Below are 25,832 nucleotides of genomic sequence, written 5' to 3'. Positions count from 1 at the left end.
TAGGGTGGAGGCAAGTTGTTCTTTACCTTCTTCCTTCTTTTCCATAAGTTTTAGTAATATTTTGTAATTAGACAGAAAGTCTGCAGTGCAGACTTCAAGTAATTAGTTACTGAGCTAAAAGAAAAAAATAATTTAAATGTCATTTCTTAATTAGACAGTTTAGCCTTAAAAAACCTTGTAACAAAAAACAGTTAACCATTTAATACCTTATTAATGAAAAACTGTAACAACACAGAGGAGGGGAAATGACCAACAGGGAGAGGTTTGGGGTGAATCCTGACCCTGCTCTGAACCCACTGGTGAATCAAAGCCCATTTTGCCCACTTTGCCCAGCACAGTGTGGGCAGAATAAAGCAAAGCTCCCTCTGCAGCCAGGACAGAGTGGCCCAGGTCAGCCCTGAGCTCCAAACAAGCCATGACCTCATTTTCTCCCTGCAAAGGAGAAAATGCACCCAGTGCAGCTGGCCAGCCTTCAGTGCTCCCCGGCCTTTTGTACACCCAGGACAGTCAATTACAGAGCATCAGCCAGCAGCTGTGTCCAGAAATTGCTCTCTTTCTCTTGTCAGACAATATCCAATTCTCCCAAATACATGCTTCCTGCTTGATATAAATCTTAGCAGCAGAAAATTTTTAAAATTTATATTAGAGCTTTCCCACAAATTGTAACCCTGGGTCTTAATGAAAGGCAGAATATAAGAAAAAAATAAAATTAAAACTTTGATTGCTTCTAGCTATAATTTGTTTTTCTTCTTCACCAATTTTGTTATGGCTATTTTTTAATTGTTCCATCTCTCCAATAAGCAGGAAAGTTTGAATCATGCTGTAGGGATGCAGAGTCTGAAAATGAACCCACACAGCCCTTCCTTCAGCAGGCATCAGATTCAGGTCCTGCAGCCATTCTATCACATCTGGGAATAAATAAGCAAGCTCAGGCCCCAGCCAGATCAGAAGGTACTTGAAACACAATTTGCTGACTGTGCCAGCAGTGAAATGAGTGTGCACAGAGCCAGAGCCACCCTGGGCAGTGTTTTGCAAAGGCATCAAAAAGCTTTGGTGGAAGAGGGAAGAAGCACCTTTGCTAAAGGGCTTTTAGCAGGCACGAGTTAAAAACCTGCTCTCCACAAGTGTCTTTGTCAGACACCCACTGGAATTACTCAGCAGCAGAAAGGGCAGGCAGTGAAGTCTCCTTTTTAGAGGAGAGCACAGAAATCAAATGACAAAGGTCAAACAGAAAACTGAAAACCTGCAGTGGGGGGGACCATTCAGTATCATGGCAGCAACAATAAAAATGCAATTTTGCTGAGGGCATGGGGTGTACATTGAGAAGAACAGAGCTCCTTCTTGCTCAGTCCCCCACAGGCTAAATAAATCAGCCTGAGCATGGATCCCACTCTTGCAGAGTTAAAAGTGCAAATTTGGAAAAGGAATAATCAATCTTCTAAAGAAACCTTTCTGCAATTTAAGTCAATTTTTTTTTTTTTTTTTTGCTTGATCCGTTTTCATTTTCCAGCCTTCAGATTTGAGTTGGGTGGGAAAGATTTGCCTTCCCCCATTCCCTGCCATCACTCCTCCTTTTCCACCTTCTTTTTCCATTTTGTCAGCGAGAGAAAAAAAAAAAACAAAATAAAATTCCTGGCAGTGAAGTCTTGCAGAAATCCTGCCCGAATCGCTGCTGAAGGTGGAGCAATCAGAGCCTCCCGGCTCGGCAGTCGGGGCGATGCTCAGCGCTGCCCCCGAGCAGCTGCAGCCAGCCCGGATCCCTCTGCTCCCGTGGAACAGGGAACCTCCATCTCACACCAGCACAGCTTTCCTGGGAGAGCTGCTGCCCTTCACGCAGCCCACAGCACCCGAATCATCCCCAGGCCTTCTCCTCGGCTGCTCTCTGCTGGCTTCGGGATTGCTCTGGGTTGAAATCGGGGAAAGAAAGGGGAAAATTGGGGTCCTGGAAAGATATCTCATCTCCTGCCCTTCTCTGGGATGCTGGAAATGATCTGCTCTAAGGGGGAACTTCCAGATGGATTTAGCTCAGGGAATCTCCCTGCAGATTATCTTGCTCCTGTGATCTGTTCTTTAAGTTTTCACACCATTTCCCAGAGATACAGCACCTTCAAGTTGCAGGAACTGAGCTGTTCTTGCATATGCAGCAAAGGGGACACCAATAAATTACCTGGGACTTTCTTCATCTTACATCCAAAATAAAGCTGTTCAAAGTTGCTTCCTACATGGGGTTTGCAGATTGTGAGAATATGAGCAGAGAAAAAAGGGTTGTGGACCAGCAAAAAGTCACATCTAATTATGGAAACTCTCACTGCAATCCTTGCAGCTTCCTCCTTAACCAGGTTTGTTTAGAATTTGAGCTAATTAACCACCAATTCAGCAAAGCACTTAAGCATGCAAGTAGTCCTATTAACATCAGCAGGATGAGCCGGGTATTTCAAGTTAAGTGTGCATTTAAGGGCTTTGGCCTATGGAGCTGGCTCCAGGCTCCTTCCCACAGCCACTTCCAGCAGGATGCTTGGGGATCCTGGGGAATTCTTCATCGATGGCTCAGGGGCTCTGCACACAGCACGACCCCAGCATCCCACATTACTCATGGAGGAGGAGGGAAAAAAGACAAAAAAAGAATCTCAGTGATGTGCTGGGTCCCACTTGGTGGCTGAGTCAGGAGTTCACACCAGGCTTGCTTCACTGCTCACAATGCACTGTTTTCTCAGACCTTCACTGAGGAGAGAGAATGGCAGCTCCAGCAGATTCTCCATATAAATGTGACATTTTTGGGATTAGGGGCTAGCAAGGGATGATGGGGTGGGAAGGCAGTCAGACAACCTATGGAAAATGGCAGCTCTGCAGAATTGTTCCCCTCAGCCATCCCAGGCCAGCAGATGCAGCAACATTCCATGTCTGGAAAGGTTTTGACATTCTGTTCTCTTCCTTGGATCTTCTGGTTCCTCATTGCAGTCCCTCAAACACTTCTGAAGAGCTGAGAGCAGCCTGCAGGGAATGGCCTGGAAATTGTGAAACCCAACCTCAACAGGACCACGAGCCACATCCATCACCCTGCTCCACACAAGATGTTCCTAATGATGCTGTTTGTTAATACATTTATTGAGTTCCAAACCTAAATGCTCTTATTATTCCAGGCTTAATGCCAGTGCCACGACTGGGATCAATAGGAAATCTTTCCTCAGCTTTAATGGATGCAGGACCATGCTCCCTCTCTGTAGTGATGCTTTGGAAAATTATAGGTGTGCTGAGGTGAGAAACAACAGATGAGAGTCAGCCTACACCAGCAGGAAATCCATCATCCACAACCTTGAGAAGGTAAACAGTGGGAGAGTGCTGGGAAATCCAGGGATTTGGGCTGCTGAAAGGGAAAAGAAAGCAAGCTCCTAACCAAGTGGGCTATATTAAAAGCATTTGCTGTAAGGAGGAAAGAGCAGAGTAGATGTGAAATGTGACAAATTGAAAAATATCCCATTAAGCATGGAACCTTGAAAAGGATTTTCCAGCAAAGGGATGAAGTAAGTGTTTCAGAAAATGAACTGATATGAATTCTGAGCTTTGTCTCCAACTGGCTAAATGTAACATCATTTATTGCCACTTTATATTTGCATTTGAGCTCTATGGTTTTCCCTGAAGAAATGAGTAATAATATTTAACATAACTGGCATTGTGAAAACTTTAAATTATTCATTTGGAAAAGGACATGCAGCCTTGCTGTAATTCCCACTCCACTGCCTCGGTGCATGTAATATATTGTGGTTCAGGTGCTGCAAAGCGCAAACCATAAAAATTTAAAATACTACTTCCTGGGATTATTAATAATGAAGAGTCTCTCAGTCAGAGTAGCTGTCAGATTGACAGAAGTGATAAACAAAATGTGTTGCTGCTACCAAGGAGAAAGGTTCCCTCCAAGTTCAAAGCTGGACTTTGTAGTCCCACAAAATGGTTGTAACACCCCCACCCGTTTCCAGGCGGATTAGTCAGGCTCACTTTTAAATGAAAATGAGACTCAGCTTCCTTCCCTTCCACATCTTTCTCCATTTCTTGCAGAAACAGAAGGGGAAATATCAACTTCTCACTGGCACCAATGTCACGGTTTCCTTTGTTACCCAACAAAGCACCAGCAGCTGAGCAGGACCTCAGGGTGCAGCAGGGGCCAGGTGACAGCAAAAGGTGTCCCCAGCCTAAAGCTGGCACTAAACCTGCTGGGACCGGGGCAGGTTCTCCCCTGTGTGCTCCAAGCCAAGCAGAATCCACCACCTGCACACACAATTCTGCAGCCTAATCCTCACCCAGAGCCAGCTCCAAAGAGCAAATGAGATGCCAACATTGCCAACAGCAGCTGAGTTAAAATACTTAGCACTACAAGAATAGAGGACAAGAGATGGGAAAATCATGTTCCAGGGCTTACAACAATCTCTGGCCTTGCAGGCTTAGGATGAAACATTGATAGGCATGAGCAGCTCCCTGCAGCACATCCTGTACCTCCTCCTGACTGTTGCCCTGGCTACTGCCAGAAAATGGATAAAGTGGACAGATCTCAGATTACCTGGCAATCCCCATGTTGCAAATTCCCAGATTTTTAGAGATTCAAGTCTTTAAAGCTTCCTGAAATGATTATGGCTATGTCCCATCCTACAGGAATGGCAGCTATGCTTCCAAATCTACAGGATGGACACATCTCAGCAGGCAGGCTTCCCAAAGGCTGATATTAAAATTGGCATTTGGGATGTAGGTAATGGCATCCTAGTCATTATTTGAATACATAAAGTGCCTGAAATATCAAGCAACAAACAAAGTAAAAAAAAATAATTATGAAAAAGATGCCTTGGATCAAATCCATAGTCCCCAGAGAAAGCCAGGGTCAGTACTCTGCTATTTTTTTACCCCTATCAGCTCATTTAATGGGTGTTGTGTTGGAAATGAGTTTCACAGAGGGTGGTAGGAAAAAAGTGCTCTCCTGACTCAGTGCCAGGAGGATATTCCAGGCATAAGGAACATTGCAAAAGGACAAAGACAGCAAATGTAATCAGCCCTGGCACCACCAGTGAAAGGCAGCACAGAATGCAAAGGCTGCACTGGGAGCTGAAAGCAGCTGAGAAGGGGCAAGGCACAGCCCCAAGAACAAAAGTGGCTCAGAATTTATTCAGCCAAGTCTCCCTACAAACCCCTGAGTGCCCATAACCACCAGGACCCCACAGGAGGTGGGCTGAGAAAAACTGATTTCAGTAGGTTCATCCAGGAGACGGTTTAGCAAAGCAGACAAAAGAATCAATCACAAATTGGCCAGGCTGAATTAGCAGAGCTCCACTGATTTCCCTTCACTGATTTCCAGCAGCCAAGATTCCTGCCCAGTTCTCCTTTCCACACCAGTAAGGAACTGGTATGTGGGTTCCTCTAACAGCCTTGCTGAAATCACTTCCACCCTCAGCAGTGGGTTTTCATGGAAATGAAAAAAGAACAGCTTCAGCCAAGGCTCCATAGCCCAAGAGCCATCCCTGAGTCCATTCCTGCTGTTTCTGCAGGATGCAGCCCCAGGAATTGCAGTGCAGACAGAGCTGGGCTTAAGGGAGGTAATGGAGCTCACACACTCAGGCAGCTTTAAAGCCCCTAATTCAGGCACTGACGGCAGAGCAGATAAGGAGGGAGATTTCTGCCCAGGCTACACAAATCCTGGGATGTTCAGAGTGAAGCTCTGCTGCAGCAGCACATTCTCTGAATGATGGGAGGCTGCTGGAAGCTGCTCCAGGTCCCTAGCGGACAAGTGTAGTGGAGAGGTTGGTGTGTGAGAAGAAGGCCAGCACGGAGTGACATCCAAACAGGAGCAGGAATTGCCAAGGACACGAGCAGGGCTGTGCAAAACGTGCAAACAACATCAAGGAGGTTCCCCAAATGCTGCCCTGCCCGAGTGGGATGCTGCAAGGACTTACTGCAGCCTAATGAGCAGGGGTGGTGCTCAGTTCTAATACACATCCAGAGGACAAAGGAATTTGCACAGTGTAGGAGGGGAACAGGAGAGGAAGGCTCAGACTTTGCTATTTTTGGGGATGAGGCAGACTATCCCAAGTGGAGAGAAAAAAGGATGGGGAAAGGCAAGACAGCCTGTTCCTTTTTATTTGTTCTTCCCTTCCTTTGTTTTATCCATGTTTTCTTTCCCTTTGCATCCTCCTCCTCCCTCCTCCATCCTTTCCTCTCCCTGCCTCATCACTATCCCAGCATTTTGTGGCATCCCACCAGCCTCACCAGCAGAGGAGCAGGAGTTGCCTGTCCCCGGCACCTGCAGAGCTCCCCGGAATGCTCAGCTGGGGATGCTGAGCTGCCTGCAGCCCCAGGAGGAGCAGCAGCTCCCCAAAAGCAGCCCCAGCTCCCCAAAAGCAGCCCCTTCAGGCTGCACAGAGGGCAGGCTGACACTGCTACCCAGCACCGAGCAGTCCCCGAGGTACAGGAGCACTCATCCAGCTACTCTGAATTATTCCTGCTCAGCTGGCCAGGACCAAACGTTATTTTCTGTTAAACCAACAGGGACAGGCTGTGAACACCAGGGAGCCTCCTGATCTCCAGGAACTCTGTAAATGAATGGCCTCAGCCACTCAGACAGGGATGTGGCCAGGGGCAGGAGCAGAGGGTGGGGAGAGCATTTGAAGAGAGCTGTTACATCTATTTTCTTTTTGTTTTCCTGGGCTTGTGGCAGGAATTTGCCACTAGAGAAATTAATTCTCGAGCCTCCTGATGCATTCAAAATAAAGAACAATGGATCACATGATAAGCCTTCTGCAGCCTTCACCACAAAAGAGGTGCTTGATGTTTTTTACAGCCTGACAAGAGCTTTCATGCACTTTTGTGTTATGTAAAATTAGGATTTTACTGCCAGAGCAGAGGTATTTCCTGATGGATTACACTGAAGCAAGCCAAGAGACCAAGGGGTCCCCAGTTGTTGGTTTCATTTCACATTTCAGTGAACAGAATGGTCCCTGAAAAGCAGCACATCTTTCAGCATTATCATTGCCAGGATACAATCACAGCTGAAGCTGTTTGTCTATGCCTTGGAAAACAAGGCAACAGCTCCTCTTTTTCCCTTTGGTCCTAAAAGATAAAAGAATTCTGTTAGGTGGTTTTTTTTGTGGTTTTTTTTTTTTTTGCTTTTTGAATCAAAAGAAATGAAATTCAGAGACATAAAAAGCCAGGTCAAGGGCTTGTCATTGTTAATGGGGCTATTATTGCTGTTACATGGATGGATCTCACCAAAAAGGCCATGCAAAAATGATTTAGGAGCACCTGACTTTGCCTTCTGCCCCAGCAAGGGAACAGGGGCAAGGGAAATGCTTGAAGATTGTCAATAAATATAAATGCACAGCAGGCTTAGCACCTTAGGGGGACAATTCCTGCCCTGTTTGTCTCCCTGCAGCCACACAAGTGGTGACAGAAGGGTGAGAATGCTGATGCTGCCGGAGGAGCAGCACAAGGAGGGGACATCCTCCTTTGGTGGGAGAAAAAGACATTCCAGTGGGCTGCAATTTTAAAAAAAGAAGAATTTTGCCAAACTGAAGCCTCCTGAAATCCTGCCTGCATTTTTCCAACAGCAGCAAGGTGGGAGTCAGAGGGAGCTGCTCAGCTCTCAGTGCTTTGGAGAACAAGCCTGTTAGGAAAGCACCCCCAAAAGGACAGACAGGAAATTTAGGCACACCTTTAAGAGTTTTCCTTTCTCACCCTCAATATGATTTCTTCAAGGAACTACCTGAAAAGAGCTGGACTTCAGGGTTTACATCACATCAGTAAAAGCCTCATTTTTATATTCTATCTCTGTATCCTTTCTGTGACAGAGGAACCAGACACAAAAAACGCTTGGCAAGAGATGATGGAAGCACTGGTGAAACACCTACATAGGTTAATGCTGAGAGTCACTTTGAGTGACTCTCAAAGTGATTCAGCTACAAAAATGTCCTTAAAATAAAGAAAAAATCGACAATTTAAGGTCCTTAAACCACCATTTTCAGTCTGTAGATTCCACAGGCTTTGTGGGGTGCTTTCAGGGATCTAACAACAAACAGGTTTGATGTTCTTCAACTTGCATGCAGCTATCTAATACTCAGCTGAAACAAAAAGGAGCAGAACTTGCAGATACACACCAGGTGAGGGCATTATTGTAGAGACAGCAGCTGGGCTGCCCAGCACAAGCCCTTGTACACTCTTGGATCACTCTCCAAAGCTGTTACTACTCCTCCTCTAGACAGAGCCCTGAGCTGCACCCAAACCTCCTTGCCCTGGTTTTGACGCACCCTGGATTGCCCTGACCCCAGGGTTAGATGCAGGTCAAAAACTCAGAATTTCCTAAACAAAGATCCTTTCCGACGGCAAAGAGAAGCCCAGAGAGGAGAATATTTTAGCAGGGTTTTTTTTTTTTTAGGTCTCACTTACAGGAGCTGCCAGGACAATGCAGGCTGTCTGTGTGCAGTGCCGAGGATGCGATGCAGGAGCTGGGCGGCAGCATTGCAGGAAAGCCCCGAGGCTGTGGAGCCCCGTGGAGCTGTCCCTGACAGGGGACACCGGAGCTGTCCATCCACAGGGGACACCGGAGCTGTCCCTCACAGGGGACACCGGAGCTGTCCCTCACAGCCGTCGGGCTCTCCTGGCTCCTGCAGCATCCCATGCACCAGGCACAGGAACCCTCATGGTCTCATTCTCCCGGGCTAAAAATCTGTTGCTCGACGAGAAAAGTCAATTTTAGGGTTTTTTTTTTAACCCAGTCTCCTGACAGCAAGGCAAGTCCAAACAAGAATATACCCTGAAAAACTCGAAGTCCATGTCCACTCCTCCTCAAGGGGACAGTCTGCCTGAATCCAGCAGCAGCTTTGCTTTCTCAAGAACAAAGCTGCAATTTGCCCCTCTCACTTAACCTCTGCCCAAGCTTTTCACCTGAGGCTCAGCTCCTTATTAGCAGCTCTTTACACAGCCCCTCTGTCCCGGGGTGAGCTCACCCCCCCAGAACCCCTTCTACAGAGAGCAAAGGAAACAGGTCGTGAATTATTTTGCTTTTATCATAAATAACCTCTCCTCTTGGTGAAGGGATTTCCAGCCCGTTAACTGCGGGCCTGCTGCAGGAGGAGATGAACCACAGCCTGCAGAAATCAATAGCTCTGACTCTAATGAGTTCTGAATCACGCTCAGCACGCCCGGAGATACATCCCACACTTCCAGCAAAGAAAAATATGGATGTTGGTAGATGCATTGGCAGTAATGTATGCTAATGAAGGTAATGTAACCTAACAACACGTAAATTATTGATGTGGGCATGTTTAAACAGAAAAATCAGCAAGGAATCACACCACACTGATCCACAGCAGTGTTTGCTCACCATCAGGCAACTGGAACACACTCTTAGCACTCGATCAGCTTGGAAAGATCTTTGTTGGGTAATCCATGTCTCACCTGCTCCACAAGTCATTTCAATCCCACATTGCCATGTGACACTGGGTGATCTCAACGAGTCCTTTGTATTGGCATCAGAGGTTTTACACACCTACGGTTCCCCTAAACTTTTCAGACATTTATAACAAATCACATTGCTTTGCCCGAATTATTTTGATTAATCTTATTTATCAGAGTCACAGATAAGGGCTGGCTTAGCCTCTGTTTCACAACAATTCACAGAAGTCCAACTCTCCTGAATGCAGCCAAGTTGCTCCTGTTTGCCATGAGGCACGTGGAGAATGGGACCAGTTCCTTTGTCTGGCACAGCTCTGGCTCCCAGGATGTCAAGGCAGTTGACTCAGCTCTATCCTAAAATAAACACGGTTTGTCTACCTAGACAGGTTTATCCCATCCATCACCATGTTCTCCTAATGTATTTAGGGAAAATTCATTTTGTTCCATGGTAAAAGCAGGATATATGTTCAATAACCATCAGTGTTAATTTTGCTGTTATTCCATTATCCTGCAAGATCTAATCATTCTGTCTGTACTTTGGGGTGGGCTGGCTCCACCTCTGTGGTATCTGGGAACTACATTGCAGACAGGCTTTGTTTTGGTGAGGGCTGTTGGGGAATACGGATTTTTACAGTCTCATCATGTCCTCACCAGGTTATACTGATTTGCATCATCCCCACGGGGATGTAGACAAAAGATTTCCTAGTTCACGCTGCAGCCAAAAAATCCCAACACAACCCGCAGCCAATCGCACATTCCTGGGGGTTTTAGTGCTGCATTCAGGTGTGAGAGACTTGAGAGGGTAAGGGAGAACAATGTCCCCTGCCCGGGGCCAAACGAGTCCCTGGGCTGTCCCCCAGGAACTCAGCCACCGTCCCCAGAGAAATCAGCATCCTCAGTGCCCAAATCAGCTTTTCAAAACCACGGAGAAGAAAACGGAGCTTAACTGAGATAATTAAAACAGCTGCTTATTTCGGCAGAGTTATCACATTACCTCCTCTCAAAGCAGGCCATTAATCTTACTGATAATAACATATTGCACGCTGCTCCTCAGTTTCCCCAGCTTTGCAAGAGAAACACACCAAGGTTTTTTCTCCCGTTGTATTTAGGAATATTTGGGGTTCTTTTTTGAGGACGGAATGCACTGGGGGATGTCTGCGTGCTTATTTGCCGCGTTTAAACAGATAAACACACAGTGAAAGATAACCCCTGTTTATTTATTGAATAAACGTGCCACGATTCCCATCACCAGAGCCCAGTGACAAGCAAAGGGCACGTCCGTGAGCGCAACCATGCAGGAGCACATTGTGATTTTGTTTTACCTTTTCCGGAGCCGGGAACTGCAGGTGATTTACTTCCAAAGGTGTGATCAAAGGAACTGTCTGAAAACCATCTTCGTTGGATGGTGGTTTGTTGTTCTTGTCGTTCAAATTACTCCCCAGCTTCACCATCCTTGCAGCCGGCTTTCCAGACCTGAAACCGGGGGAGATGAGCAATGTCACCGGGGCAGGGGAAGGGGACAATTCCTGCCTTGCCCTGCTCGCTTTGGGTTCAGGTGTCGGTGCCTGGGTTACAGGGAATGACGCTTCACTACAGCAAAGCAATTGCCTTACACAGACACCCCACAAACAGCCTCTAAACCCCATAAACACCCTCCAAACCCCAAAAGCACCTTCTAAACGCCACAAACACCCTCTGAACACCACAAAGAGCCTTTAAATCACACAAACAGCTTCTAAACCCCACAATCAGCCTTTAAACCCCTCGCTGTCAGCCCAAACACGGCGCATCCCGAAGCGCCGGGAGAGCCACCGGCACTGGTGGGAATGCCACCAACACGACTGGGAATGTCACCAGCACCACCGGGAATGTCATTAGCACCACCGGGAATGTCACCAGCACCACCGGGAATGTCACCAGTGCTGGCAGGAGAGCCACCAGCATCACCGGGCATATCTCCAGCATCACCGGGAGTGCCACCAGCACCGCCACCACCGCGGACACGCAGCGGGACACGAGGACACGGCGCGTCTCCCACTGACCCCAGGAGGGTTTTTAATGCTCCTCTCCCATTTTTGCAGCCCCCTTGGGCGTTCGGAACCCCCTCCCCTGCGCATCCCGGAGCGCTCGGGGGTCCCCCATCCCATCTCCCCGGGAGCGGCAGCGCAGGCGGTCAGGGCGGGGGTTCTGCGGGCACGGCTGCGTTACTTACTGCCAAGCAGGCGGCGAGAGGCGGCGGCGGGGCCGGTGTGGAGCCCGCGGTGTCCGCGGGGGCAGCGGTGCTGAAGGGACAGCGCTGCGCTCGCTGCGGCTCCGCCGGTGACTGAGGCGGGCGGGGCGGCGGCTCCTTCCCCCCCCCACCCACCGCCCCTCCGCCCTCAGCGCCATGGCCGCGGCCCCGTGCGCCCCCTGGCGGCCGCGCCGCGCGCACAGCGCACAGCGCCCCCTGCAGGCAGCACGCGTGAGGGAGCGGCCGTGCCGCCATGGCCGGGGAGGGGACACCGGCACCTGCGACACCTCCTTGGCACTGTCCGGGCACGGAGAGCTCCACGGCATTGTCCGGGCACCGACAGCACCGCGGCGGAGGGGATCCTGGGCGGCGTCACAGTGACAGGAGCCCTGCTGTCACCGTCTGGTCACTGAGCGCTGTGTCCTTCACAATGGGAGTGTGTCCCATTGTGTGTGGGTGTCACACAATGATGTGGGATTGTGGAGTGGTTTGGGTGGGAAGGGACCTTAAAGATCACCTGGTTCAAGCCCAGGTGTCCAGCCTGGCCTTGGGCACTGCTAGGGATCCAGGGGCGGCCCCAGCCTCTCTGGGCATCCTTTGCCAGGGAGAAGCACCCTCACAGGGAACAATTTCTGCCCAATATCCGAACCTAAATTTCACTTCTCTCGGTGTGAAGCCATCCCTCCAGTTCCTGGTGCAGAGCCCCTCTCCTTGCAGCCCCTTCAGACCCTGGAAGGTGCTCCAGGGTCTCCAGACAACCTTCTCCAGGATGAACATCCCAATTTTCTCACCCTGTCCCCACAGGGAAGGTTTCCCCATCCCTTTTTCAGCTTCCTGGCCCTCAGGCACTCTCCCTGGTGCCCACTCATTACCTGAGAGGAGGTTGGAGCCAGCTGGGGTCAGTCACTTATTCCAGACAACAAGGATGAGAGGAAACAGCCTCAGGTTGCACCAACGCAGGTTGAGATGGGATATTAGGAAGAGATGGGATATTAGGAAGAGATGGGATATTAGGAAGAGATGGGATATTAGGAAGAATTTCTTCACTGAAAGAGTGGCCAGGGAGAGGCTGCTCAGAGCAGCAGTGGAATCACCATCCCTGGAGGTGTTCAAAAACCATTTGACGTGGCATTTAGAGTTTAACAGACCTGGCAGTGCTGAGTTAGTGGCTGGACTCAATGATCTTGGAGGTCTTTTTCAGCCTTAGGCATTCTGTGATTCTCAAATGCTGGGATGGCAGGACAGCACCACAGCCACCATCTCCTGCAGCAGGAGGCTGAGCACTCGTCTTGGAGACATGGGATACTTTGGGATGACTTCAGCCTGATTTGTTTATAAATTTAGAATTTGCCTCCAGAGCTCGCAACTTGGCATTTTTCACGAGACCTAAATATACTCCTTGAAGGCGTGAACTGTTTCCATAATAAAGCCTTTTAGAATTGACTTGTGAAAACTCATTTCAAGCTGTATTTTGGCAGAGTGAGGGGAAGTGCTGACTGCAGTGGTAGAGCTTGTTCACAGTATAGAGGGAAGAGCTGAGAGGAAGGGAGTAGAGAAGGGCAGCTAAAACTACCTGCTACTAACATCACCTTACATGGCCCATTAAAGATCCTATTTCCAACAGTTTCACCAGTTTTTCATGCTTGGTTGGGAATTTTCTCTATCACATTTCTGGATCAGGCCAAACTTCTACAGTAAATTTCACCCAAAAGGTTTTTTTCTGGGTTCCACAAATATAACTTAACCTTGAACAACTTTTGCTTGGAGTGTTACAAATTTTTGGCAAAGGAAACGTTGCATTGCAACTCCATGAAAATGGCATTGGGGTTTTCCACCTTTATCTGGTAATTATCAACTTGAGAGCTCTGTTGAAAAGCAAATTGATGTCTTTCATAGCTTTCGAATGCATCCTGTGATCTAAAAGCCAAATAATTTTCATTCACGTCAACACTGGCAATGAATATCCTGCTTAGCCAAAATATTACATTAATGACACCTAAGCTGGTGCTCTGACTTCAGAGAGATCTTAAGCAACACTTCACAAACACTGTGATGTGAAATCTCCAGAGGCACCTGTGCAAACCCATGGAAACTGGGCTTGCATCATGAAAAAATAAGATTGCAAATAAGGTTACCTGCTTGTTCCACACCTCTACTCAGTTGAACTCACAGAGTTTAATATATTAACTTTTTTTGGTTATGCCTGAATACTCTTAATGGTAACAAACCTAAGGGGCAATGAGAGGAATCCCCTTCCTTCTTGTGCATTGCTCCCACTGACAAACACCTTTCCTGTAGCTGCAAATCTCCTGAAAACTAAAACCAGAGCTCAGCTCAGCTGGAGATATTCCATGTGACCCAGAGAACCCAGCTCAGCATGGCCAGCACTGGCACCAGGAACCACTTTTCCCCCAAAGCCTTCGACTTCTGAGTGCCAGCAGCAAGAACCTGTGAAAAATGAGCAGATGCTGCTTTTACCTTTTGACTTCTCAGGGTGGAAGCACATTTTAAGCAACCTTTTTCACTGGCACCATCTGAGAATTTTGGCAGCATGGTGGAGGGAGATGAGCAGAGAGATGTCCAAAGCCTCCTTTGGAATTACATCCAGTAACTTCCATTTCCTCCAGGAGACTGAACCAGCCCTGTGACTACTTTGGGTCAGTGTGGCCCATTTCAGTTTGAAAATACTTCTTTGCAAAATCCATCTCTCACAAAAAACAAACAAACAAACAAACAAACAAACAAAGACACTACCAGGAGTACATTTCCTTAGCAGGATGCTTCATGGCAGAAATAGGTGTCTGAAAATGCCAGCAAGAAGCTAAAAGTGAACATTCTGTAGGGACAACATTAAAGCAAGCCCAAGTGAGTATGAGAAATCAGAGTAACACACAGATTTTCTTACAGAGCCAATTCAGAGCCTGACATTTCCACCCACACAGCACAGCTCAGTGACAGGCAATAAGACACAGCAGCAATATGAGCAACAGGAGACTCCAGAGGAATAAACAATATATTTCTTCTGTCAACAAAAATATATGCCTCTCTTTATTCCTTTCATAAGTCTCCCACAATTATTAATGCTCTGGGTTTGTGTGGCAGGGGGGCTGCAGGGGTGGCTGCTGGGAGAAGCTGCTGGAAGCTTCCCCCATGTCCCACTGAGTGGGTCCAAGGGGGTAACACCTCTGGAAAACAGATTTAAGAATGGGGGTAGAACTGCACAGCTGCAGGCAGGAGAGAGGAGTGAGAATGTGAGAGAGGAACAGCTCTGCAGACATTCAGGATGAGGGGAAGGAGATGCTCCAGGTGCCAAAGCTGAGATCCCCCTGAAGCCCGGGGTGAAGCCCAAGTAGAGCTGAGCCCAGGAACAAAGGAGGGCAACAGGGTTTGAGTACAAACATTTCATTTCATTGCAGCTTGTAAACAAAACATCAGTCACAGCACAGTTCAGCCTCTCCCCACTTCAAGCCTGAACACATAAATTAACTCCTCTTCAATGTTAATGAATATTATTCTACTCACTTGCTCCTTGATCTATGAAACACTTTTTGTCTCACTTCATAAAATACATTTCCTGCACACCAAGCATTTTTCTCTATAACGTTCCCGCTCATTAGTAGAAGGAACAATATTTTATCTGGTTTCATGTATTGAAAATCTGGGACCAGGCTTTCAATGAAAGCACTGGGAAATGTGTGAACAGGAAGTAGAGGTTACTAAGAAGAGAAACAACAAAACTTAAAGGCACTGAGTGAGGACAAGTTTTCAGGAAGTCACAATAGTCATGACAGGGCAATCCTAGGAATAACATCATCCACCTCAGGCTGTTCTACCAAAAGATTGTGTTTGTTTCTCAAACTTTAACCTGAGTTCATGTCAAAATTAGCAGTGGAAACCAGTGCAGTGTTCTTGTCCTTGGGAGATCACAGACAACTTAGCATCATACTCAAATTTTTTTACCCTTTCTGTAGCTGAAGGAATTTAAATACAAAGAGGTGTAAAAAGTGACCACATATTTTCTGAGCTGGGTTTAACTACTCCTAGTCACTGTTGTGAGGAGTTTATCCATTCCACAGAGCTCCACCAGCACCATTGACTTCCTGTCACACACAGTAGGAACCAGAAAGCAATCATACAGAACAGGGGAAAAAACTAAAAGCCATGTTAGTTTATTACTCATTTCAAAATCCAGGAGATTACAAAGATTCTGGAAGAGAGGGAACATTTGTCAGTGCCACCCTGAGCCTTCCTGCACATTTCTTTCAATCTGCCTCTGTTCCTCCTCAAGCAGGACTGCAATAAATCTCACACATTCCCAGCATGAAGGGATCCTGTCCTGACCCCTGGGAGATGACACAGATCAGATTTGTTCACAGCCCAGCCCAGCAACATCCACAGCTCAGCTGAGCGCCTTGGGTGAGACACAAATGTGGAGTCCAAATTTAGAGAAAGAAGAAGAGATCCTCTCTTAATCTGCTCCACATATTCAGCTCAAGAAACAGATAAAAGAGGTGCCACAGTCACTGGGAGGTCAAAGCACTCAGCATCTTCCAGGAGGTGATCACCTCCCTGGATGAAGGCATATTCCTTTTTCCCTTAGAGGCCTCCATAACTTTCCCTCAATAAAATGAAACGGCAGCTACTCACATTAATTTTCCCTAGGCTGAAGCTTTCAAATGTGAATTTTTCTGCCTCAGATCAGAGGGGCCTGATGCCCTCCCTAATGAGTGAGAAACTTCCAGTGAATATTTATTAAAAATCCACTGTGGCTTAATATACTTCGATAAAACTTGCTCTTTTCCTCCTAAAGTAAAACTCCTCTTAAACCATAGGTTCTCCTGCTGCTTCAGTTTGCTGGAAAGCCCATGATGTTAAACCCATCCATGGCTGCTTTGGTTTTTATGCAAATTCCAACAATCAGAGTTATATAAGTGCTTATGCAATGAAAAGAAACATAATCCACAAACCTGCCCATGTCACTGAACGTTATTTACAAGAGCTATAAATCAAAGTTCTGTTCTGCTTTATATTTAAGGGCCTACAGCACAGGCAAAATGTCATATATGCCCAAAATTTGCTTTCACTCACTTCCTCCTCCCAAAGAAAAAGAAAACTACAATTCAGCTGCCTGCTGAAGGCTATTCCTTAGTCAGAGTCCATGCAAAATTGTATTAGAAGCTTTGAAGTTAAAACATGAACATTGACTACCAGGGAGGGCCCTAAAGACAAAGACATTTACTGGATGTAAATGTTCAGTGAAGATAAAGGTCACCTTCTACTTTCCCAAAATCAAACCATGTTGGAAACTCCACATCCTGCTCTCAAGTTTTGTTTCAGAGCTGAAATCTTTTCATGGAAGGAATCAGCAGTGAAATATTATTAACCTTGGTGATTGATTACGTTGTAATGGCCAAGTTCTGATAACCTCAGAGGCCATGGGATTCTCAGCAGAGCCTCAGCTGGTAGGACACAGGAATCTGATTCATCCCAGAGAATCAGATTCATCCAGAGCAGATGGGGCATGAGCAGAGGAGCTGCTGGGCAAGCCAAGCCTCCAGCCTGCAGGAAATGAGGTTTTATCTCAACTGGTGGCTTCGGGCCAAATCAAGCAGGAAGCAAACCCTTTTGAAAATGCCCACAAACTGGATATTCCCAGAAGGGTCACTTCAGAAACATCACCACACCATTCCCAAGTTCCCAAGGCTGCAGCTGATCGGTGACATCATCCCCAGCAGCAGCACAGAGCAGCTGAGGGAGCTCCCAAAGCTCCCTGGCTCCTGTGCAGAGGGTCTGAGGACACCCTGGCAAGGCTGCCCAGAGCCACAGCCCCACTGTGCAGGAGTGCAGGAGCTCCAGCAGTCCAGCCTCAGCCAAGCTCTCAGTGCTTCCAGCCATGGAAATCTCTGTGGAGCTCAGGGCTCCCAGCACATCCCAGCTTTCAGCTTCACAGCCTTGGAAGGGGCAGCCCAGAGCCAGCAGCTGGAGTTTGGAGCCTCCAGGCAGAGAACTCCAAGGCAGACTTGCCTGGCTTGAGCTGCTCCAGGAACCAGGCAAGAACTCCTCAAATGGGATAACTTCAACCAAAACACGTCAGGATGTTTGTGCTATTTCCAGCTGAACTTGGACCAATTAATCTCCAGCTAGCATGGAACAGTGACACAAACCCCAAAGACTTTACTCTCCACTGCTTACCTTCATCCAAAGTCTTTTGTATTTGTGGCACACAGGGAAAAGAGATTATCCAGACCAGCTTTTGGATCATGAGATAAGTGTCTGACATCATTACTTACAAATAACAAATTCAGCAGCAATGCCTTTGGCTGCTCTGTGTGCCCTGACTGTTCCCTTCCAGTTCTGTATCCCAAGGAGCCTCCTCAGATCTCCTGGCAACTGTTCACGGAGTTGAGATGAAGAAATGTCAAACTTTGGGAACAAGCTGCAGTTTCTGTTCTGTATAGAAAGGTAAATTATGCACTCAGAGCAAGGCAAAGCAAAGACAAAGTGTGACCTCTGTATTTGCACATCTGCTTCAGTTCACACTCCAAGGGAGATTTGTTATTAAAAACTTCAGGTAACTGATCTGCATTTTGAAGAATGTGAAGGAGAAGCAGTGGTGCCCAGGAGCCACAGCAGGACAGTGTGACACTTGCTCTTGGCTCTGCAGTGAAGATCAAAGTCCTCAAAGGAGAATCAGTGCTTTTCTGAATCTCTACTCTGTGATCCAGTGCCCTGAAGGTCCCTTATTTACTTCTCACCCCTTTTACCAAAGAGGGTTTCAATGAATTTTTTCATGTTCATCCAACCCTTTTTGTCTTTGTAGAGCACATTACTTACTTGGAGATATTTTAATGCAACACTGTAATTACATTTATTTTGCATTTTACACTTAAAGGATCACATGAATTAAAAAGGAATGCACAGAGGTCTGAGTGGATTGGGCTGATGATCTGGTTTGCAGGCCCCTTTTTCAGCACTTTAACTGCTCTGATGACCTTTGTTCCCAACTGTACCTTTGAAATCTGGTCAGTACAGCAGAAAGCCAGACTTTCTTACCCAAAAAGTCAAAAATCAAACCTGAATCAGCAGTTTCTCCCCAATGCAACAGCTGTTCTGGCCCAAAGTGATTTGAAAAATGTAAGAGCCTTTCAAAGTACTGCCAAATGAAAGTTCTGGATTAGTAGATCCCAACTAATTAATTATCTCATCACCACACAGAGCCTTTAGACTGAAGGAGGTACATAGGGATGATTTAAGGCCATACTTATCTTTTATAATTTCTTTTAAAACAGCCCCACAGACAGAGGTCTGTATTTATCCAAAGAATCTTAATGTGTTGGCTAAACTTCAGGCAGAGATTTAGGTTAATACACCTCATCTATCCTGTTAAAGTAGCAATTATGCATCTGGAAGAAAAGTGTTTCCAGGGCCCCTGAAGTCTGTGCCAGTAAAGCACCAACTGCAGCTGCAATTTACAAGAAAAGAAAAGTTAGAGAAACAACTCTACAATTTACAAACCAGGATTATAAACTAAATATTCCCAATGTAAACAATTCATTGATAGAACTGTGGGGACAGGGAGATCATCCCATTTAGTAAAAAAAAAAACCTCAACCCCCCCTCAAAATCCCACGTGTGACTCTAAACATGTGTTTTGAAAATACCAAAGAACTATGACATTTTTGTTCTGCCAGAAAAATGATTACATCTTGATTGGATACTTTGCCTTCTCATTTCCTTTTCCAAGCTGAAATGTCAACTATTTTAAGTAAAATCCAAATATTACCCAACCACAAACCAGAAGAAAACCTTGAACCTGCAGCTGTCCCTGCAAAGGTGCATTCCAGTTCCACACTTGCAGTTTTACCATGAAGAAAACAGAGATGAAACCTTTCCAAGTGCTTTGCTGCCTAATGACACCATCACCAGCATGTTATTAAAGCTCAGCACTCTGACACTGCAGTCATTTTATCTGCAAACACCAAGACATTATGGCAGGAGAAAACAATCCTTTTATTGAAAGCAAGGAGGTCTCATTGTGACAGGTGAATGTTTTACTCCCAAGATGAACCCCATATACATAACTATTTTTATGCAGTTTTCATGTTCCATTTACACAATTTGCTGGCTTAAAAGGCTTTAACAGTCAATCAAGGGTTCAAGTATTAAGCTGCAGAACAGAAGAAAATTATATTGTGTTATTGAAGTCAGGTAGATAAACAACACCTCCTGATTGTGATGGTACCATTATGTGCCTCAGGATGAACAGAGAGAGAAAACATTCACCTGGTTTCATATTCCAAATACTTGCTGAGATTCATGTATAAATGGATGCAAGAACAGAGAGGGTTATTGTGTAATATTTTAATATCATAAAGGCAAATTTATGCAAACCAGGAAAAAAGGAAAATGGGGTTTATGTCTTGTGTGGAGTTTTGCCTTACTGAATTTGTGTTTATTATTCTGACAGGCTACAAAAATAAAAGATATAAATATGGAGACAACAGTAAATGTGTATCTATTCTTTTGCAAGAAAACTGTCACAATATTATGCTCATTAAAAAGCTTTCTAAAACTAATAGCTCAGTGAAACACTAGACTTAATGGCTTGAGATAAATATCTTGCAACAGAGCTGTTTAAGCCACTGTAAAAACAAACCTCCTAAACAGCAGAAGCACAAACACCAAGCAAACAACAGAGAACCTGTGTTCCCTGAAGTCACTTTGCAGACTCCAGGAAGAACTAGATCAAAATAAAAGCTTTCACTTTGCTTATATTTCCTTTGGGGCTGAATCTTCCTTTATTTCCTTGCTACACCCAGCCAAAGATGGACTCATCCTAGAGGAAAAAAGTGATAAAAGTGAGTTGGTACATTCCCATTAATATTAAAAAAAAAGTCTCTATATCAAGTGAGGCTTGTACTTTAGACCACCAGGGAAGGATTTAGATCAAGAAGAAGGCAAAATCCTCCCTTTGCCTTGGCAAAGCACAGAGCCCTCCCTGTGAGGATGGAGCTTCTCTGGCCCCAAATCTGAAATCTTGAAAATATTTGAGTTCCATGTCAGTAATACTTTAAAAAAATAACTGCCACTTATTATAGTAACATTAAACAAGACCAGTGCATGCTTTTAATATTATTAATTTCATATTTTAGGGGTTTTTTGATCTATAATAGACTGTCTACATACCCTGTCCAGGTATGCCCCATTCTGTGACCTCTGGGTCCTGTCAGAGCCTGCAGGAGAACATCAGGTGGAGGAAAATCATCATTTGCAGTCACATGGAATCTAATCTTAATTGCAACAGTCCAAGGAGTAAATAGGTAGCATTAAAATTCAAGTAGACTTTTGTTCTCTCAAAAACCCTATTTATAGAGGCAATAAAATGCAGCATTAATTTTATAGATTTATTAATCTAGGGAAAATAAAAAAAGAAGATAAAAATGAACCCAGTTTTTTCAGACTTGTTGATCCCTATCTAAATAACTTCTAGAATTATTCCATTTGCTTCTTGATTAATGAAAAATCAATAGGAGACTTATCTCCTAGATTTGATGTTGTGCAAAATCTGCTAATTAGAAAGAAGGTATTAGAATTGAGGGTTTTCACTGAAATAGGACTCAATAGAAGATTCTCAGTTAAAGCTCCTGAGAAAGAGGGTAAAATTACAATTAAGGATTGAGTAAGAGGGGAGGAGAAGGGATTGGTTGGTTGGTGAGATTTTTCAAGTCACTGCAATTATATATAAAGAAAATGCTCTTTCTCTAAAAGAAATGAGTGGCTGAAAAGGGGACAGGCCCTGTCCAGAAATCCAAGGTTAAACAGCACATGGTGATCCATCACAAACAGAAAAGCAGCCATTAGGGTAAGATGGCAAATCCACCCAGGAAATCATATATAAGCAGAATTTGGGGTTTTTTTCTTACAATAACTTGAAATCTAATAACCTAGTAAAGATTTCTCCTCCTTTTTTCTTGATACTCGTTCTTCTTTTTCTTGAAATCAAACAGACAAATCCAGGAAGGTTTTTTTAAAAAAAAATTCACTGTCCTACATATCCATGGAAGTGTGAGTCTTCCACATAGATATATGTCCAACATATAAATTAATAGCTTTGCACACACACTTCTGCAATGATCTCAGTTCTGGGAGAAAGTACATGGAACAGCTTCCATGGGAGGAGAGATTTATTAGATTGGAACTTAGCACAGAAATATGACAGAGGCCAATGGAACCTTGAATATGAATAGCACATGATGAATAATTAATATCATGTCATAATTCCAGAATTAATCAGGAATTGGGTTTAAAGCCAACAGAAGAAGTGTTTTTGCACACAATGCAAAATATTTGCACAATAATTGCAGAAGTTGTTGAAGCATATTTCAGTGGAATTTCTCCTATTCAATAACATCCACTAGGGTAGAGATTTCTGTTCTGAACCAGAATTGGACCTCTTTTCTCATGAAGAAGATTTTTGAGGGTGTATTTTCTTGCCATGTGTGTGGAAATCTAATCCAACATTTACCAAATAAGACACTGCCTGGAATGGTCCTACATTTTGGGATTCACCCCAACATGCCCCCATGTGGAAAATTTCCATCAGCACCAATGAAAGGGAAGAAAAAATGCTGTGGCTGAAAGTGGCATTTTAAACTTGCCTGGTAGCTCTTCATGGATTAGTATATTCTTTTTCCTAATAACTCATCCAACTGTGAAGCCAGAAATTCCAATTCCATTTGTAAGCATACACTGTATTATCTTAAATTGTGCAGCAGCTACAATGCCTCTAATTGAAATTGGCTGAATGCAGAACACCAGTTTTAATTCCCAAGTCATTTTCCAGTAATGAAAGAGCTGCATTCAGGGCACAGAGTGAGAACATGTTCCATGGTTTTGTTAAATTGTGTTACAGCAACCTTTGGGGAGCATCTAATTTATTTATTGTATGTATGAAATCAACCACTATTTTCCTACGTGAAAAAATAAATTATTATTCATACAACTACTGCCTTGGACCCATCTGTGAATAAGTTTAATTACGTATTTCACATGTTCAGAAAAACTTGCAGATGTTTGATGTGCATATCTTTAATGTCAGGCTGCAGCAAACACTTCCACCATCCTTCCTCCAAATTAACACGTACAAGACCCTCCATGAAACAAAAGGGTTTTTTCCAAAAAAGCTGGAAGTGCCTAAAGTATGGAATGAATTCCATTTGTGAGTTGTAAAACCTACTACCAAAAAACCAGCTGAAGGGACCTTAAACATTGGGATCTTCACTTGTATTAACAATTTGTTTTCTCTAGTAAAATAAAACATCAGCAGTTCATTTCCTACCTTCTCCATCCAACTGGCTGCAGGTCAACAGTCGACTTCTGAACTTTTCATTTTCCTCAAGCATTTTTGAAATCACTTTCCAGACCTTGTGCCAGACTTTGGACTGAAAGATAAAATGTGAAGCATCTAAAAAGTTTGCATTAAAACATCTACAGGGCAGAACTTTGAATTCCCCACAATGACTATGAAGTGCAGCTGGGTTTTTCTGTTGAGGACTGGGAAAGAAGGGAAGAAGGAATGTGGGACATATGGAAGAATCATCTCTATTTAGAAGTCAGAAACATAAATTCCTCCATGATTTTTCACATGAGATCTCCACCTCCTTTCTTGCCTAGAACTCCTGTGTTTATCCAGGACTTGAGAAGTGCCCTTCTAGATGAGCAAAGCTCATGAAAACGTGTGTAGAGCCATTAAGCTTTTTCAAAGTCATCCAAAATGGTGGGCAAGAAAAGATTGTGTAGTTTTCCAGGAGCAAAAAGTTTCCCATGTGAGAAACAGGTGTCCCTGCACATAGCAGGGAATGGAACTAGATGGTGTTTAAGGTTTCTTCCAACCCAAACAGCAGCAAAACTGAGGCCCAAACTCAGATTCCAGAATAGCAATGCTCCTGCCTATCTCATAGCAAATCCACATAATTCGTTTAGAGATGTTGAAAACCTTTATTTTAGAGGCATAAAGCTCTGTCCATAGTGGACGCGTTTCAAATTTGTGCATTGGAAAGATTAAATTGGAATTGTGGGGAAAAGCATTCAGGCAGAGGTGGCCTAACAAATAGAAATGGCTGTTGACACGCTGATGTTTGGACTATTGCTGGACCTCATCTGAGAAACTTGTTTATATCTAAAGATAATTCCTTTCTCGAGGACATTTATTGCTAAAACATTCTATATATTCCTCATGTTTTTGAAGACTATTCAATGCACCAGGAGAGCCATATTCCAGGATGTTATTAGCTGTTCCTCTGCAGCTGGTAGCATTTTGCTGTTTTTAAATCAAGTATCTACGATATGGCTCTGTTCTAGTCCAGCTGATTACTTGTACTTCCCACATTACAGGATCTCATAATGAGTTACTGCTTAACAAATGTTCCTGTTAAAATTTCAGGCATTTGTCGAACTACTGAACAGGAACAGAAACACATTTGTGAAGCAGAAAGTAATTCTGCATTGCTCCAAGGATGGCATTAATAGCTCAGGTTCCTGCCTTCGCTTATTTGTAACTCATGGGATTTCTTTGTTTAAAACATGAGAGGAAGAGGAGCTGCAGAGCTTTTCCCTGCTGGGTTTCACCCCAAGGTGTGCTGCACCCTGGCCAAAATCCAGCAAAGCATTTCAGTACAGGCTTTTTAAGTCAACAGCATACTCTCATTTTTCAAGGTAAGCACATACTTAAGTGCTTTATTGAATAAGAGCCAGAATTTTAAAGCCTCCAGAGAGGGAAGATAATACCATTTTTTCTTTTCTGTAAGTAAGGTTTTCAGTAACAGGCTACCAATTCCATCTTTTCATCTCCCTCATGCTCTCACACACAGAGAACAAGCAGCTTTCTCAAATGCCAAGGCAGCTAATTGAGCTGCCACAATTTATACCTTTTTCTTCTTTCGTTTAATGACTTTATCAACGTTTCTTGAAGGGATGGGAAAGTCAAAGGCGTCAGTCTTAGCCTCTCGAGCGTCACCTAGAAAGAGTTTAGAAAGCATTTTTTGAGTATTTAGAATATGTTCCTAAGGAAGGTGTTGATCACTGGCACAGGTTGTCCGGAAAAGCTGTGGAAGTGTGCAAGACAGGCTGGATGGAGCTCTGGACAGCCTGGTCTAGCAGAAGGTGTCCCTAGAAAGGGGGTGGAACTGGATGATCTTTAAGGTTCCTCCCAGCCCAAACCACTCTGTGATTCCACAGAGATCCTTATTTCTGGTCACCGTACAGGGTATCAATCCTTACACCCTGCAGCTTGTTCCCTTCTTCTTTACTCCATTATAACCATGGGGCAAGTGAGCGTCTTTCAAACACCACAAAACAGATTGCAAAACTACACAGCACCCATACAGACAACAGGCTTCTGGGAGCTTTTAATTCCCTCTCTTTCCCAGAACTGGGCACGGCAATCGAGGTGTGCCAGTGCCCAGAACAGGGGAAGAATCGCCCTGTTTTGCTGTTCCCGCTATTCCTAGTACAATTAAGACAAGGCTTGAGCCACCTCCAGCTCTCGGAGAACCAAGGGGGCTGTCCCGGGGTCTCACGTACCGCGGCTGGTGCGGCTGCCGGCTCTGGCCTCGCCGCCGCTCCCCGCTCGCCTCCCGCTGCCGCCCGGCCTGGGACTGCGCCCGGCCCGCGGCTCCGGGGCGGCCCTCGGGGCCCCAGCCCGGTCCGGGGGGCTCTGCCCGGGGCTCTGCCGCCAGCCCCGACCCAGGCGGATCACGGTGCCGCAGCGGTGCGAGCCGAAGCTGTTCACGTACACCATCGGCACGGGCGGGCGGGCGCGGCGGCCGCTCTCCATCTGCGGTGGGGCTGCGGGCATGAGGAGAACAGGGTCTGGGGGCTGTGAGGGTAACCGGGGATTGAGGGTTAGTGAGGAGAGGCGAGGGTCAGTGAGGGGAGCGGGAGCTGAGGGGAACCGGGGTCTGAGACTAAGTGAGGGAAATCGGGGGCTGAGAGGAGCCGCAGCTGAGGGGGCGGCGAGGGGAGCCGGGGACAGAGGAGGTCGATGAGGGGAGCGGGGGACAGTTGGGTCGGTGAGTGGAGCCGGGGACTGAGGGGCTGCATGTCCCCTTGTCCCTGGGTCAGTGCTAGAATTTAGCACACGTTGCTGCTGCCCGAAGCCATGTGTTGATATATTTCA

The 25,832-nt window shown here is 45.5% G+C and overlaps 2 protein-coding genes across 2 annotated transcripts in view; both read right to left on the bottom strand.

Moving 5' to 3' along the window:
• Positions 1-11,771, bottom strand: part of NSG2 (neuronal vesicle trafficking associated 2) — a 29,673-nt gene extending 17,902 nt beyond the window's left edge. Inside the window, exons 1-2 of the mRNA XM_058034554.1 lie at positions 11,639-11,771; positions 10,749-10,899 (exon numbers count right to left, since the gene is read on the bottom strand). Of these exons, the coding sequence (XP_057890537.1) occupies positions 10,749-10,877 (129 nt within the window). The 5' untranslated portion in view covers positions 10,878-10,899; positions 11,639-11,771. The remainder of the gene's footprint in view (positions 1-10,748; positions 10,900-11,638) is intronic.
• Positions 11,772-20,408: 8,637 nt separating this feature from the next.
• C15H5orf47 (chromosome 15 C5orf47 homolog) lies at positions 20,409-25,511 on the bottom strand. The gene is made up of 5 exons (XM_058035114.1): positions 25,238-25,511; positions 24,583-24,671; positions 22,995-23,097; positions 20,843-20,889; positions 20,409-20,492 (listed from the first exon to the last, which is right to left on the bottom strand). Exons 1-5 carry the CDS (start codon positions 25,509-25,511, stop codon positions 20,466-20,468), a joined length of 540 nt encoding a protein of 179 aa, XP_057891097.1. The 3' UTR covers positions 20,409-20,465.
• Between the last annotated feature and the right edge of the window lie 321 nt (positions 25,512-25,832).

This window comes from Melospiza georgiana, chromosome 15 (genome assembly GCF_028018845.1).
Source record: "Melospiza georgiana isolate bMelGeo1 chromosome 15, bMelGeo1.pri, whole genome shotgun sequence".
Taxonomy (NCBI): Eukaryota; Metazoa; Chordata; class Aves; order Passeriformes; family Passerellidae; genus Melospiza; species Melospiza georgiana.
This window is presented reverse-complemented; position numbering and strand designations above follow the sequence as displayed.